This window comes from Sesamum indicum, linkage group LG6 (genome assembly GCF_026168435.1).
Source record: "Sesamum indicum cultivar Baizhima isolate 11 linkage group LG6, ASM2616843v1, whole genome shotgun sequence".
Lineage (NCBI taxonomy): Eukaryota > Viridiplantae > Streptophyta > Magnoliopsida > Lamiales > Pedaliaceae > Sesamum > Sesamum indicum.
In genome coordinates this window covers 17,549,677-17,564,676 of record NC_142662.1, presented here as the reverse complement: position 1 = coordinate 17,564,676, position 15,000 = coordinate 17,549,677, and the positions used below count along the sequence as shown (strand labels likewise).

The window sequence follows — 15,000 nt, the reverse complement described above, 5'->3', positions numbered from 1 at the left end:
TATGTATATGTGTTTTGTGTATCTCATTTGTTTGGTAGAAGATTAACATGAGTTAACCAAACTATCCCTATTTTTAAATTATACATATCTTAAAAATATAATATAAAATATAATTTAATTATATGTATATATATATTAAGAAACTTAAAAAATGGAGATAACTCGCTGACAGACTAGAGATTGGTCGTGGGTGGAATGTCAAAATGCTCATAGTCGGACGGGCTTTCGAACGGTGGAACACACGCTTCAAGAAATGGTTTGACGATGGAGAAAAAAATAATAGAAATTGCTCGCTGTTGGACGAGCTTTCTAATGGGGGTAATCACGAGTCGAGAGCTGGTCAAACAGTGGAGAAAAAAAAGATAGAATATGGGGAGGCGCGGTTAGGATTTTTTGAGCGAAAAAATTGAGATAACTCACCAACAAATTGAAGATTTGCAGTGGGTGAGGTATCAAAATGCTCGCTGTTAGATGGGCTTTCCAACGATGGTGAGCTTGCTTCGAAAGGTTGTCGAACAGTGGAGATATGGAAAGAGAAGAAAACTAGATTTAAGATATATACATCTATATATTAAAATAAAATATAATTTTATATATTAAAATTATATATTTTTAATTTTTGATAAACATAATTAAATTTTGAGCCACAAATTTAGATCAGATTAAATATAGGCCATTGATTTAAAAATGGTACTTTGTCATTGCAACATCAAACTCATGTTCAAATATATTAGGGGCCAGTATGTACCTTTTTAAATTTTAAAAAAATATATATAATATTTTTTTATCACAATAGCCTATTTAAACATTTTAGATATTATCTGGGTCATTTGGATTTTACCCCTTATTTTACCCACCCATACCCTCATATCTAACCAGCTTGTAATTTTATAAATGCTTCAATAAAGTTAGCAATTTTTTTCATTGAAATTTATAAAATAAAATACTTATGATAAAATTATGAAACTCTTTTGTTATACTACTGATTACATATCCATGTTATTAGTTACTCCAAAATTTTTAATTTAAAACGAAAAATTTAAATAGTTAAATAATTTTTCAAATAGTTGGACAATTTATTTCGAAGAAATTCACAAGAATAACTACCCACAAAGTGAATTATGTGTAGTCAATAATTCGATTTTAATCATTAAACTAAAACTTGATTAGTGAATAATTATCTCGTTAGAAATGAATTCACCAGTCATTGCCTCGGAAATTACTTCCACACCCCCTAACTTTCCCAGCCTTGCAAGCCCAATTGAAATGTAGGATATGAAAATTGTCCATCCGAGTGTATCTAGCATTTAATATTTTCATGCCTGGCCAGCCAGAATTCCTTCAAATTGCTCCAAGTACATCCTGAAATTTGATTACGAACAACTCGTTTAAAAGAAATATTCAATTGATATATTTAAGTATTTTTAAAATTTATATATTATTTATCGAATTAGTTCTTAATACATGTGAAACGGGACATCACAATCACCCATTTTTCAGAATGCAACATCCTCGCTATAGCATGACATAGCCATGATCGGTTAGTCATAGAGAATCTAGAAGTGGCTCCTACAAGATGTGGCTCATGTGCATGTAGCATGCACTTTGTCCAGCTGGTTTAAAAGACGACTTTTATACTTATAGAACTTTGTCCCGCATGGCACTTAATTTTCGATTCCATTTGACGATTGGCTCTGATGCCATTTGTTATGCCCCAGGCCCGCAAGCCTGATGAATGTGAAAATTGTCTCGATTATAAGCAACTCACTGAAATGAAATATCCAATAAATGCATTAAACTTTTTTTAATCAAAATTTATGTATCACTTATCTTCTTAGTTCCTAGTTCATGGGAAACGGGGTGGGATAGATTCTGCGCCAAAGCATGGAAGAAAGAACGTGACAATAAATATATATATATACAACTCCATTAAAGATAGCAGCCTAATTCTTGCCCACCATTAGAAGTGGTCCGGTAAGCATAACATAAGTGGGGTTTCATCTCCACCATTATTATTTTATAACCTCGTATTTCAATATTATTATTAAAGAAAATGCACTTTACAAGGTGAATAAGTAAAGCAATCAATGTTTTTTTTTTCTGTTTTTTATTTTTTTTGATAATTTAAGGCAATCAATGTTTTCTTCTGTTTTTTAATGTTTTTAATAATTTAAGGCAATCGATGTTGGCAACTTAGTCAAAAGTAAATAATATCAAACTTAGGGGCAACCATTTTCCCAACTCCTAGCACTTCTAATGAATAAGAAAATGAAGAGTGGAAAAGGAAAAAGTGAAGGAAGAAAGAAAAAAAAAAAACAAAAGTGAGAAATTTGAAGAAATTGTCAACAAAGCAACTAGCTGGTGGAAAAAATCGAAAATCGATCTTCTATCACATTTTGGTATTGCACATTAGCGTTATATCTATATGTATTATATATATATATATATATATATGCAACCTCCACTTTTGAATTACCGTTCAATTTAAGTATATTTTTTTATTTTTTTAGTTTTATACAAGAATGTGCCAATCATACATTTATGTCATGACATCAAAATGTGATAGAAGATTTCCCATTGAAAATAGTTCAAACAACATTAGGAAAAAGTTTGTAGATTCTGGGGATGCTATTAACTACTTTTTTGTGCTTCAATTTCAATATTGGACATTATTTCTTCCTTATTTTACGGTCCAAATTCAATGAAATGGAAAGTTCCAATCAGTTCAAGATGAGACTACGGAGTACCATCATTAGTTGAGCAATTTGGTACATGAGTTAGCTGGTTGCTGGTGTGGGGGATATTGGGTGCAAAATCATGCTTGTATTCATGATATTGTCCAGAAGGATCCTGCAAATTTCACACCATTTCATATATATATTTTGTTTTTTTATAAAATAGAATTCATTACATTGTTCGATATATTTGAATTTAAAAACTGTTAAGTACATTGAAAATTCCAAATAAAGTAATATATTCGAAGGAAAATAAGAACTACTATATATACTATAAGACAAGAGAAGATTATCTTATATCAGTAATATTATCTTATCAGGTTGTACTGAAAAAAACTGCACATATGCCCGAATTTACAACTTTAGAAATTAAAGGTATATGTGACTATGCATATACTTCAAGAGTACAACACACTGTATTTAACGTGTTGAAAAAAGTATATAATATTAATCCTGTAACATGAATTGATTTTTTTTGCAATTTAGTCTTGTAATTTTAATATTTTGGCACATTTTGTCCTTTTCTGACCAAATTGGTCCGAAAATTGCATGTGACTTATACATGACCAATTAAATTGAGAATTTCAGTGAAAAATGATTAAAGTTACCAAAATTTTAAAGTTATAGGACTAAATTGCAAAAATCAGTTCGTGCAAGACCAAATATGCCACCCCCAAGTTACAGGACTAAAATTGCATTCTTTTTCCAGGCAAAATTACAAAATCAGTCCTGTATGTATGAGGGGTTGGCAAAATTGTTCCATAATTATGAAATTGGCAATTTTAATCCTTTACATTTTAAATTTATAGCAATTTTGATCCTTTCGGCCAAAAGTAATCAAAAATTGACAAATCAAATTGGGGATTAGGGTTTCAGCGACAAATGAACATTACTTACACAGTCAGCATTCTACGTGGATACTGACATAACAAAAAATGATTAACCACCACCACCACACAGCCAGTTGTCGGAATTTTTCGCTGGCGCATCTCCGCCCAAGCACACTACCACTGAACTCGCTGTCCGATGTTGATTCAAACCCTACAACATATGTATCAATCAGAGTTCAAACGCGTCCCCAATTGCAGATTATAGTCTTGCCCTAAAACATAAATTTATTTTCTCTCTATTCTCGATTCACCTTCGTCCAACCTACTCACTGTTCGAGACCACCACCAACAATTATCCATCCTCCGGCGAGTTGATTGCCCTAAGCCCATCCATTTTCATTCACTATCCGACCTGTTCTCTTTATTTTTATTTCTGTCACTTTTTGCCGCACCCACACTGGTTTTGCACGGTTTTATTAAAGCAAGTTTGTTTCCCTTGTATACAAACTTGTAGTTATTATTACGCAAAGCAAATTTACCACAAAAATCCTGGGGTCTAGACCAACATTTGGGTAAAGTTTCGTCGAATTCTGAGAACGTTCAAAATTTTGCTGTTTTGCATAGTTTTATTAAAACAAGTTTGTTTCCATTTTATACAAACTTGTAGTTATTATTACGCTTAAAAAATTTATCACACAAATTCATGGGTCTAGACCAATGATTGGGTCAAGTTTCGTCAAATTCTAAGAACATTCAAAATTTAGTTGTTTTGCACTGTTTTATTAAAGCAAGTTTGTTTCCCTTTTATACAAAATTGTTGTTAGTATTATATTTAGCAAATTTACCACACAAATTCTTGGGTCTAGACCAACGTTTGGGTCAAGTTTCCGTCGAATTTTGAGAACGTTCAATATTTAGTTGTTTTGCACGGTTTTATTAAAGCAAGTTTGTTTCCCTTTTATACAAATTTGTAGTTATTATTGAATGACTTGTAAGTTGATAGGTTGTGGGGTGACACAAAGGTGATAAGCGTTGAGCGGGTGTTGTTTTAATTTTTTTTATGGAAGAGGTGTCATTTTCTCCAAAATGAGGGGTAATGTTTCTCCCTTTTTAAAGCGCCAAAAGTTTCAAGATGTGTTTCACTCAATATAAATACATAGATTAGTTGCAACATTCTAATTTGATAATTCTCTCTTACTTTGGCAGGTACCAGTCTTCACAAAATTTCCTTTCTGGTTATCATTCTTACTAAGGAAATTGAAACCGTGGATATAAATGCTTTGGCAGTTGCATAACTATGATAATCATAAGAGTCAAGGGGATGATAGAAAGGTATTTCTAAAGTATTCTCGATGGGATCCTGTATGATACAACACTATGAAATAAACCGTTGGGAACGACAATAATTTCGAATTTTTCGAACTTTAGGAAGTCCTTCCATGTGTTTAGACGACACAATACTTGTAGTGATCTAATTTCCCGATGAACACGCCTGTTTAAGAGTATGGGGTTGTAGTTGAACATTTATTTTCATATGTACTTGAGGAACAGAGTTGTGGATGTCATGCTTAACTTAAGGGGATAAGTTGTGAGTGGATGTTAACTTTCATTTTTATCTTAGTAGGATGAGGTTGTGGATTGACATTAGGTGTGCGTGTACTTTAGATTATTGAGGTAATTGTAAAGCTCACTACACGTTTATAGTTCATCAAATGTTCATATTATGCTCTTTGTGACAGGATAGCCGCCTCATGGACATTCGTGGTGAATAGCATGTATACCAACAAGGATGTGTGCCTTGGGGGAGCTTATGAGGCAAGGAAAGCAGCAGCCCCCCATGCTTACCCGTTCCTGCCTGCCAACTAGGCAGTCAGTCACTGCCATTGAAACTAGATTCTGTCGTTCGTTCCTTTGGAAGCTCACTCGATTTTAACAAATTCAATCCCATCCCGGAGGTGAATCGAAGCAGATTTTGACCCTCGCCCCAATGTGGTTCAGATCGAGGTCCGGGCCCCATAAGAGTCCTAGGAGAAGCTCATAACTCTTTAGCTATCTATAAGGCTGCTTGAAGCTCTATTATAGGAAAGAAAAATAAGATAAAACAAGAACTCAATAGCTACATCTCATAAGGACCATCGAGCTCAGAACTCAGAACAGCTATATCTTTCAATCTACATGATATTCATATTTCAATCTTTCAGTTTTGTAATATGTTGTACATTACAAGAAATGTGTAGTATATGTTGGTACTTCACGAGAATGAGGTTTGGGAGCAACATCTGGAAAACATGCGTGGATATCAAATGCTGATTGTGGTTGGGGGAGATAAGAAAAAGAATACCGAATTAGGTTTATTTCATTTTCATGAAATGAGAATTTTAATCCTTGAGGAAAAAAAAAAAGCGTGATGAACCATGAATTATCACTCTAATTTTGTTTGCTCTACTACTTTGTTGTTGTATTTGTATTGTTATATCGATTCATTATTTGATATTAGTTACCTACTTTTACTTTTATAAAATATTCTTTTGTTATCATTGATGACACTTAATTGTTTGCGGAAGGTAATGAATTTTATGAGTTTGTATATAAGTTTTGTTGTACATGTTAATTGCTCTTACATGCCTCGTACTAATGGATCTTGACATTCTAAGAACACATCCCGTCTGCGTGTTGAGCACTATTATTGTTTTCCCTGCCATGCCTCTGCCTTTTTAACGTGTTTACTAACTTACGAAAACCTTTACCTCTATCAACAGCTATGCAAGTGATGCCTTGGACAAGATGTTGTTCCTTATCGTTACTCATCCCCAAATTTTGACAGATGCCATTGACCTTGACATCCGCATCAAAGCGGACAAAGACAATGGTATTATTACAATTACATAGGTTGTTATGAGCTTACGGCCTCGTTACTTCTTTACTAACTAACTTCCTAATAATGAACCATTTTTCCTACAGAGGTACTCGGGTTGGCATGGCTTGGCTGGAGCTTGTTGATTGTCTTTGTACTGTTGCAGAAAGTTAAACTGCGAAGGTTTGACAAGCATTGAAGGTGCGTGATCCCTTTGGATATCCACAGTTCATTCCTTCGTTCTATTCATAGTTATAACTATAAATCAGGTTCGTATTTTGGGAGCGGGTATGTACACGTTTCTCCTAACCTAATTCCCCCTGTAAAGTTGAAGCTTACACTGCCACCCCACTCCCTCTCTCAAAGAAATTGTTTGTTTTTTTTCTGTTGACATGTTAGGCCTATTCATTTTTTGTATCATAGGTTGAGGTTTCAACATAGAGCCCTAAATCTGATGAACAATATGTATGGGAAGGAGAAGCCAACTGTAGTTCCTATAACATCAGAGAAGAGGGAATAGAGTGATCTTGCCAAGCTCATTCCATGGGGAACTCGTATGACTCTCTATCTTAAGGTTGGTTTTGAAACTTCTTATGTTATGTGTTTCTGCTTCTTCTTTTCTGGATATTTAATCTTGTACTAATTTTCCTTCTGCTTATTCATTAGCATGATGATTGAGGATACGCACATCTGGAAAGAATTCCGAATCTTGTTAAGAACTATTGACTTGTTCGTTTCCTTCCCAATATACAGATGACAAGACAAGGGATACACTAAGGAGGTAAAGATTCCCAATCTCTTCTGGTGTTGGTTTGACCTTGCACGTACTGTACTTATTCTATTGCTCCTCTATAATAAAAAAGGAAGGTTCTGCACATGGGTGATAATGCATTTAGCATTACATATTGGTTAACTGGTGAAAATATAACGTGATTGTAGAGACAGGATACAGATTCCCATTACTGATTCTAAAATATTGATACCAGTTATCCCCCAAGAACTCCTGTGCTTATGCTCTTAGAGGCAGTTGTTCACTCTTCTTGGCGTGAGCATCCTAAAAAGTGGCAGTTTTGCACGTTGAGGTTGATGAGGATCCTGCTAAAGCTAGCAAGGTGCACACGATGGGAAAATTGAGGTACGATCTATAAGCTTATTTAGTTTACGATCATGTATTAGCTGTAAAGTATTTCCCTTTCTGTTCACTTGGTGAAACTTTAGAAATGCTTATGATACAATAGAAAAAGAAGAAGACTAAGATAATAGTTGAGGATATTGGGATTGGGAGCTTACAAATGGGACCCACCCAACATGGTTGAGCCATGATATGCTATTTTCTTTTTTACTTTATGTGTAGAAGCTGCTTGTTTTCAATCTAATGATTCCTCTATTTGATGCAGCTGCGTAACCGCAAGGAAATCACTATAGAGGAATACAATGAGTTCTACAGGAAAATATTAATGGAGTACTTGGAACCTCTTGCCTCTTCACAGTTTACAACTGAGGTTATACCCCTTCCTTGCCTTGAAGTTTCTCATTGTCGGGACAATTCTGTATAATATCCACTCTGCAAGCTGCATGCTTCATTGAATACTTCTATTTGCTCATATGCCTTTGGGATTTAGTTAAATACATAGATTACTTGCCACTTTCTAATGTGATAATTTTTCTCTTGGTGCCGCAGGTAGCACTTGTCACAAAATTACCTTTCAGGGTGTCGTTCTTACTAAGAAAATTGCAAATTGAGGATATAAATGCTTTAGCAGTCATAGAACTATGAAAATGAGAAGCGTCAAAAGGATGAAAGAAAGATATTTCTTAAATTTTTTGGATGGAATTCTTTAAAATTCTGTTGCATCCGTGGAATCTTACATTTGTCTTTTGAATATGTGATGTTTAATTTAGTTCTTTTCCATAATTGTTTCCATCAAAGGCACAATCGACATGAAGTCCTCCTCATCGGTTGACTTGTCCTACATATTTTAATTTAGTGACAATTTTGGTCCTTTTGGCCAAAATTACCAACCCCTTGCCATATCAACAGCCACGCAAGACGCCACGTGTTTAAGGGTTGAGACCAGTCGGCAGTCAGAACTCTAAGCCCTAATTTGTCCGATTAATTTTTGGGTAATTTTAGTTGAAAGGACCAAAATTGCCATTAAATTAAAACATATAGGACTAAAATTATCAGTCCAATAGTTACAAGACTAATTTTGTTATACCTCTATACTTACATGATTAATTTTAATGAGATTTTAACTTCTTTCTGAAAAATATAATTTACTTGATGTAATATTTCATATATAACGAATATTCTCTTATTACTCTTGCTAATTAATGATTTTTTTTTCCACAAAAATTTCAACTGTGAGAAAAATGTTTTGTTAAATTTTATTCTAAAACTTCTTGATATGTACTAAATCATGAGTGAGAAAAACACAATTTTGTCTTTTAATTTATTGGGGTAACATTTTTGGTCTTGAACTAAAATCAATTCATATTAAATAATAAATACCATCTTTTATAATTAAATTACAGAACAAAAATTACATTTTTTCCTTAACCCATCAATAATGAATAGACGTCTTTATCTTAGCATTTTACATGTTTACCTAAAACAATTTGAATGGACAATATCAATTTTGCATTTTTCCAAGTAATACTTACATGGTAGGTGTCGGTTCTCCTGAAAAATCAGCTTTTTGTCAAATTTATTTTTGTGGTATAGCGATCAAACACTATATCTTTACATTACATATCTCAAACAGTAACGAATCAGAATCGTTAAACAATTTAAACATGTGAAAAGTTGACAACTAGGTCTTGCAAAAAGTAGGCCAATTCACGTACATTTTGACGATATTCGAATAAATCTAAGGGTTGGGGTGTCAACTTTATTATTCAACTAGGGTTTGTCATGCATGCTTTTATATATTAGTTGATGAATGAGAGTAATGTCTTTCACGGGAAGGAGGAAATCTGTGGACATAAATTGGCCTTTACACGCACGGGCAACATTGTGTTGGATCGAGGAGATTTCCTACATAAATTTCAGGCACAAAAAGCAGTGGCTAGGAAGAACATTCAGAGGTTCTCTACTCATTTCTACTTAATTAATATCTCCACTTTTGCATTAAAGAGGAACAAGTTGCAAGACTGGATGTTCAAGTTTGAAGCAATGATGTCTCAGATTAATGGTTGGGATTAAAATTGAGATCTCATGAACAAGTTTGAGGTTGTGGGAATCCAGTTATGTTGAATGTGTCGGTATTTATCTCACTTTATATGTTTTATTATAATTTGTTGTTTACTGTTCTTATTATGTTGATATATTAGTTGAATCGATGTAGTGTTCAGAAAGATGTTCAGATCGAATTTTTTGTTGCAAATCCTATAGCGCGTCTACTCTATTCAATATACACACCACATATATAAAATATTTTTCTAAATACATGATGTCATCTTTATACACGTGACGTGTGTTTGCTGAATGGTATAAAAGATGGAATATAATTTGTAATAAAAATTCAATCATGTTCAAGTTGCATCCACTATGGTAAGTTAACTGCAAAAGAAGGGTAGATTAGCGGGAAAAAAAATTAAGAGATAATTTTAACGTTAAGGTAATCATATTGGTATTTTCTGAAATTCGATCTATTTATACAAACATCTTGTTGCCTTTTGCAAGTTACAAGTACACCCCATAGAGGGTGTCAATGTGTGATTCATCTTAAGAGGTGTACTTGTCAAATTTTGTCCTTTAACAAGTAGTGTATTTATAACTACAATCACAACTTAAGGATTATGTTTGTAATTTTGAGATGTTAGAGTTGTTTGTAATTTTGAGATGATTAATTTTTGAAGTGATTATAACGTTTAAATACACAATTTCATAATTGATTATGGCAGATTGTATCTAGATTTCAAACTAATTAATATCATTTTTAAGATTAATAAAGGAGTTGAAATTTTAGTGGGCACAATAGGTACTTAGATGAAAAATTAATCGTGGTGGGATTAAAAATTACAAATCATATCTTTTACCAAAAGGCTATTTTAATAAAATTTAATAAAAAAAAATTGATTATTAAGAAATGTCAAAAGACATAAAAACTACGTACTAGAAATGGACATTTGACCTAACTGATATCGCAGCTATAGGGCCAAATGAGCATTAATATTATCATGCCCAATTTTTGAAGTCTTTGAATTTTTAATATAATTACTAGAAAAAGATATTAATGAGAAAATATCAGCACATCAAAATATTAAAATTATCCACAATTGCATATAGTAAGTGAAATAATTTATTATTTTACCATAATCCGATTTCTACAAACTTCGTATTGACAAACAAATCGAGTTAAAAGAAATTTTTTTCTTTTTTTCTTTTGTTATATTTATTTATCTTTTTCTAAGTGGGGGAACATCGACCTCTTAGAACAGTAGTAAAAGTAAGTGTTATTCGCAGTAATTATCAATTTTTAAAATTTGATGTAATTACACAGAAATTTTTTTTGATTTAAAAAATTATATTCAGTACTCTTAAAGTTTATTTCTATTTAATAAATAGATCGATTTTGACCAAAATTTATCGAATTTGTTGATACTCGCAAAAAAGTAAATAATTTATATTTATGCCAGATTGGTGCAGTGGAATTAGTGTGGAGATATATTTTTTTTATATTAGTATAGATAGACAAGAGTTCACATTTTGCACTCCTTAGCCAAATTTTTCTTGATTATTTAAGCTATATATGTCACACCGACGACTTCTTCCCACATTTTTGTACATGAAAATAAGTTATTAACCCTATAATTTGAAGCCGGAAACAGTTGATGGTACAAAAACTACACTAATGGTAACTGGGCTCCGTTTCTTCCAACTCAATTCCCTCCTCAGCAAGCCTATTCTCCTTGTACACATACCACCTTGCACTCACCAAAAACACCGCCAGATTCAGAATGCTCAAGATTGTCAAGAGCCAGTAGAAGTTATAAAGCCTCCCTTCATTAAGATTATCAGCCAGCCATGGCTTCTTCTCCCCAGTCACCTTGTGCACTATCGCCACCAAGATCGAGCTAACGAAAAATCCGAGTGAGAGTGTACTCAAGAACAACCCGGTGCTCATTGTTTTCATTCCCTTGGGGCACTCCCTGAGGAAGAAATCAAGCTGCCCGATGTACGTGAACGCCTCACCCGACCCCACCAGGAGGAACTGTGGCACCAACCAGAAGACGCTCAACGGCACGATGGCCGCTCGGTCGTGTGTCAGACCATGTGATCGTGCCACATGCAATCTCTTGATTTCAGATAGGGCTGCAGCCACCATGGCGAATATGGACAAGACTAGGCCGACGCCTATGCGTTGAAGCGGGGTGAGGCCTTGCGGATTCTTGAAGATCTTGCGACAGATTGGGACTATGATGCGGTCGTAAATGGGGACGGTGAGGAGGATGCTGGCGACGAAGAAAACGGTGAGGGATGCAGCCGGGATTTGGAAGGATTTGCTGATGTGACGGTCCATGGTGGTTGCTTGTGAGACTGAGAATGTGGTCATTTGGGCATAGACAGTCCAGAACATGACTGTTGTGGCCCAAGTGGGAACCATCCGAATTACCAACTTGACTTCTTCCACATCTGTTAAAGTAGAAAGGTGCCATTTACTGGCTACCGTGATGGGTACTTCAGAGTCCTTGATGGCTGCCTTGTCCAGAAAACTGGAAAAGAAAAATTACATAGAAAATTATGATACATCGCAGTTAAATTTTAACCACAGGGCTTGAGTATGATTTTTTTGTCTCGTTCTCGACAGTCACATAAACTTTATACCACTCTCAGTTTCAAAGAAACTGGTCCAATAATGGATGCAAGAAGCGCGACAAATTGCTGGGAAACGACAGGTGTAAAATCAAAGTTTCTTCATTATTTAGCTATAGAGTACTAAAGATAGGAATCAAGTTCATGCATCTCCATGTGAACATATTATCCATTTGAGAGATTCTTCAAGAGATTCTTTCCTGCTAGTTAAATTTGAAGCGAGAAACAAAAAGCCCAGATGCACTGACCTTTGGTGGCCTTTAAGCAGCACTTACCCATAGTATATACTTAGGATTCTGCACTCTGACAGCTTTGTAATGACAGTATCTAAAATATCATTTTGTATTTATATTGGCTTTAATATTTTACTAAGGTGTTGGAATCATAACACGAGGTGGGCAATAAGAATACTACTATATGAAATGAAATGATCATAAAGATCTTAATATCACAATAACAAAACCTACACAAGTTGAATCTTTCCAAAGTTGTAGTTGTGGTGTTTCACTATGAAGTCAACAACATAGTTGTTTTTCTATTTCTTGAACAAGAAATCAAATATCTAAAGGCCCACCTCTGTTTTTTGGGCAAAAGATTCAACTTTATGTCTGAGTCAAGTATCTAATGGGGCTCACAGGCATCCTTGTTATCACAAATTCTAGGAACCAATCAGATGTTACTGCTTTGTAATATCATAGGTTTGGTTGATGACTTGCCATCAAAGGATGGACAAAAATTGTGATAAGTTTCCAGCTTGCTTTCCAACTGGTCCACATTCATTTGTTGGTATCTCACGAATAATTCATAATACGATGTCATTTCGTTTGGCAAATAATGCAGACTTGATTCCAAAGAGGCCCCTGTTCAACTTAATTATTTATAGGTAATGACCCACACCATGTATGAACTAGCATTATACATTATATACTTGCATGCTACAAATGCAATAATTCATGAGAGATTTTTATGCTACATCATCGAATTTCCACGTAATGATTCAAATTCTGTCCCGTTTTCATTGACTAAACAGGCTTCGTATTATCATCAACTAAACAGGTTTCGTATTATCGTGGTTCGTGGACTAAATACTTATGAAGTGTGCTTGTATGATATATATTTGATGTTTTTTCTTGAACTTGATTGAAGCTAGCAAAATAAAGAAGTATAGCATAAGGTCAGGAAGTTATAACATGTAAGGAAATTATTGATCAGGCAGCAAACTCACCGGAACTCCTTGCTGTGTGGTAACTTTTGCTTCTTCTTCTTCTTGCTCTGCCCTTCATCACCAACAATATCATCAATATCAAAGAGAAGGGAAGGATCCGATGGAGGCTCAAGATCTCTTTTCCTCCACGCCGCCACGAAAACAGAGGCAATCTGCGTCAGCGGGCTGCCCACCAGCTTCTTGAAACGGTACCGTCTGGTGCCAGACAAGAACACCAGCAATCCAACAACGATAGCACAGGCACAAATTCCATATCCCCATTCTCTCCCAAGATTATCCTGAATGTAGACAAGAACAGTCACAGCTGCGAGTGATCCAATGCTGATGAAGAAGAAGAACCAATTGAAGAACTTGGTCATCTGTTTCTTCTCCTTCTTGTCGGATTCATCAAACTGATCTGAACCGAAACCCGAAACGCTGGATTTGAGACCGCCGGTGCCAAGGGCCGTGAGATAGAGAGCTGCATAGAGGACCATGAGCTGTTTGTTGCTTGCCGGAATGCAGGATTTGCTGCCGGGGCTGCATTTTGGTGGCCGGAGGCTGGGGATTATGGTTGATATTGTCAAGATTGTCACACCCTGTTCAAGAATGAAGCGTTAATGAACTAATCATATACCGGGACCAAAGACTTTGGAGATCATTCCTTAATCAAGCAGAAAAGTTGTATTTTTTATCCTTAATTCTCATTCAAATTTCCTGTTTCCTCTTCACAAGTGATCAAAATAACACTGATACACAATAAGGACATAAACTGCTGAAAAACACTTTAGCAAGTCATATATATGCTTACCATTGCTTGAACTGTGGCAAAGATGCCTATGGTCAAATACCTGCAAAACAGATAACAACAGAAAGAACAAAAAGCATGAGAACAGAATATCATCAAACAAACACAAAATCTGCCATTTTTAACTCAAATATTCACCTTCCCAAGTACGTATCAGCAATGAAACCTCCAAGCAAACACAGCATGAAAGAAGTGCCAAGAAAATTCGTAACCGTATTAGCAGAACCCGCATTGCCCAAATGCATGGTCCCCGTCAGGTACGTGACAAGATTCACCGCTATTCCTAGCGTCGTCAGTCTCTCACACACCTCAACCCCTGATCACAAGAACCACAAAATAGGAACAAAACCATCAGATACCACAATCATCAAACGTACGTATCAAACACATAACACCAGTCATAAGTCGAACAGGGTACCTAGAATCATGGCTGCGCTGGTCCAGCCACCGGAGGAGGACTTCACGGCAGGGCGGCCCTTGTAGTCCCAGGCATCCGGGAGAGTTTCAGCGTCTTGTTTGGTCTCAGGGAGGGTGCCCGCCATCTGTCTGGACTTAGTTTTTTGGCCCGTGAAATGCAGTTGTGGTGATGATGATGGTAAAGGAGAGATTCTTGGCTGTATGAAAAAGATCGCTTGTTTCTTGGCTAAGTAAGGAAAGAGTAGATAGGTCTGTAGCAGGCAGATTATGAGGTCTGAAGGGAGGCAGTGCTGCTTTTATAGCTGTGGCCTCGGAACTCCGTGCTGTGGCAATC

The 15,000-nt window shown here is 35.3% G+C and overlaps 1 protein-coding gene across 1 annotated transcript; it reads right to left on the bottom strand.

Annotated features, from left to right (window-relative positions):
* Nucleotides 1-11,122: 11,122 nt before the first annotated feature.
* Nucleotides 11,123-15,000, bottom strand: LOC105164296 (protein NRT1/ PTR FAMILY 6.3). Its single transcript, XM_011082918.3, has 5 exons — nucleotides 14,668-15,000; nucleotides 14,388-14,565; nucleotides 14,253-14,292; nucleotides 13,463-14,040; nucleotides 11,123-12,137 (listed from the first exon to the last, which is right to left on the bottom strand). Exons 1-5 carry the CDS (start codon nucleotides 14,789-14,791, stop codon nucleotides 11,273-11,275), a joined length of 1,785 nt encoding a protein of 594 aa, XP_011081220.1. The 5' UTR covers nucleotides 14,792-15,000; the 3' UTR covers nucleotides 11,123-11,272.

What these genes read in the sequence shown, in the direction of transcription:
- LOC105164296 (XM_011082918.3), bottom strand. Translation starts at nt 14,791, where the DNA reads ATGGCGGGCACCCTCCCTGAGACCAAACAAGACGCTGAAACTCTCCCG. An exon ending in CAGCGCAGCCATGATTCTAG is followed by an intron (nt 14,566 to 14,667) that starts GTACCCTGTTCG and finishes TCTTGTGATCAG; the next exon opens with GGGTTGAGGTGTGTGAGAGA. An exon ending in CCACACAGCAAGGAGTTCCG is followed by an intron (nt 12,138 to 13,462) that starts GTGAGTTTGCTG and finishes TTTCTTTTCCAG; the next exon opens with TTTTCTGGACAAGGCAGCCA.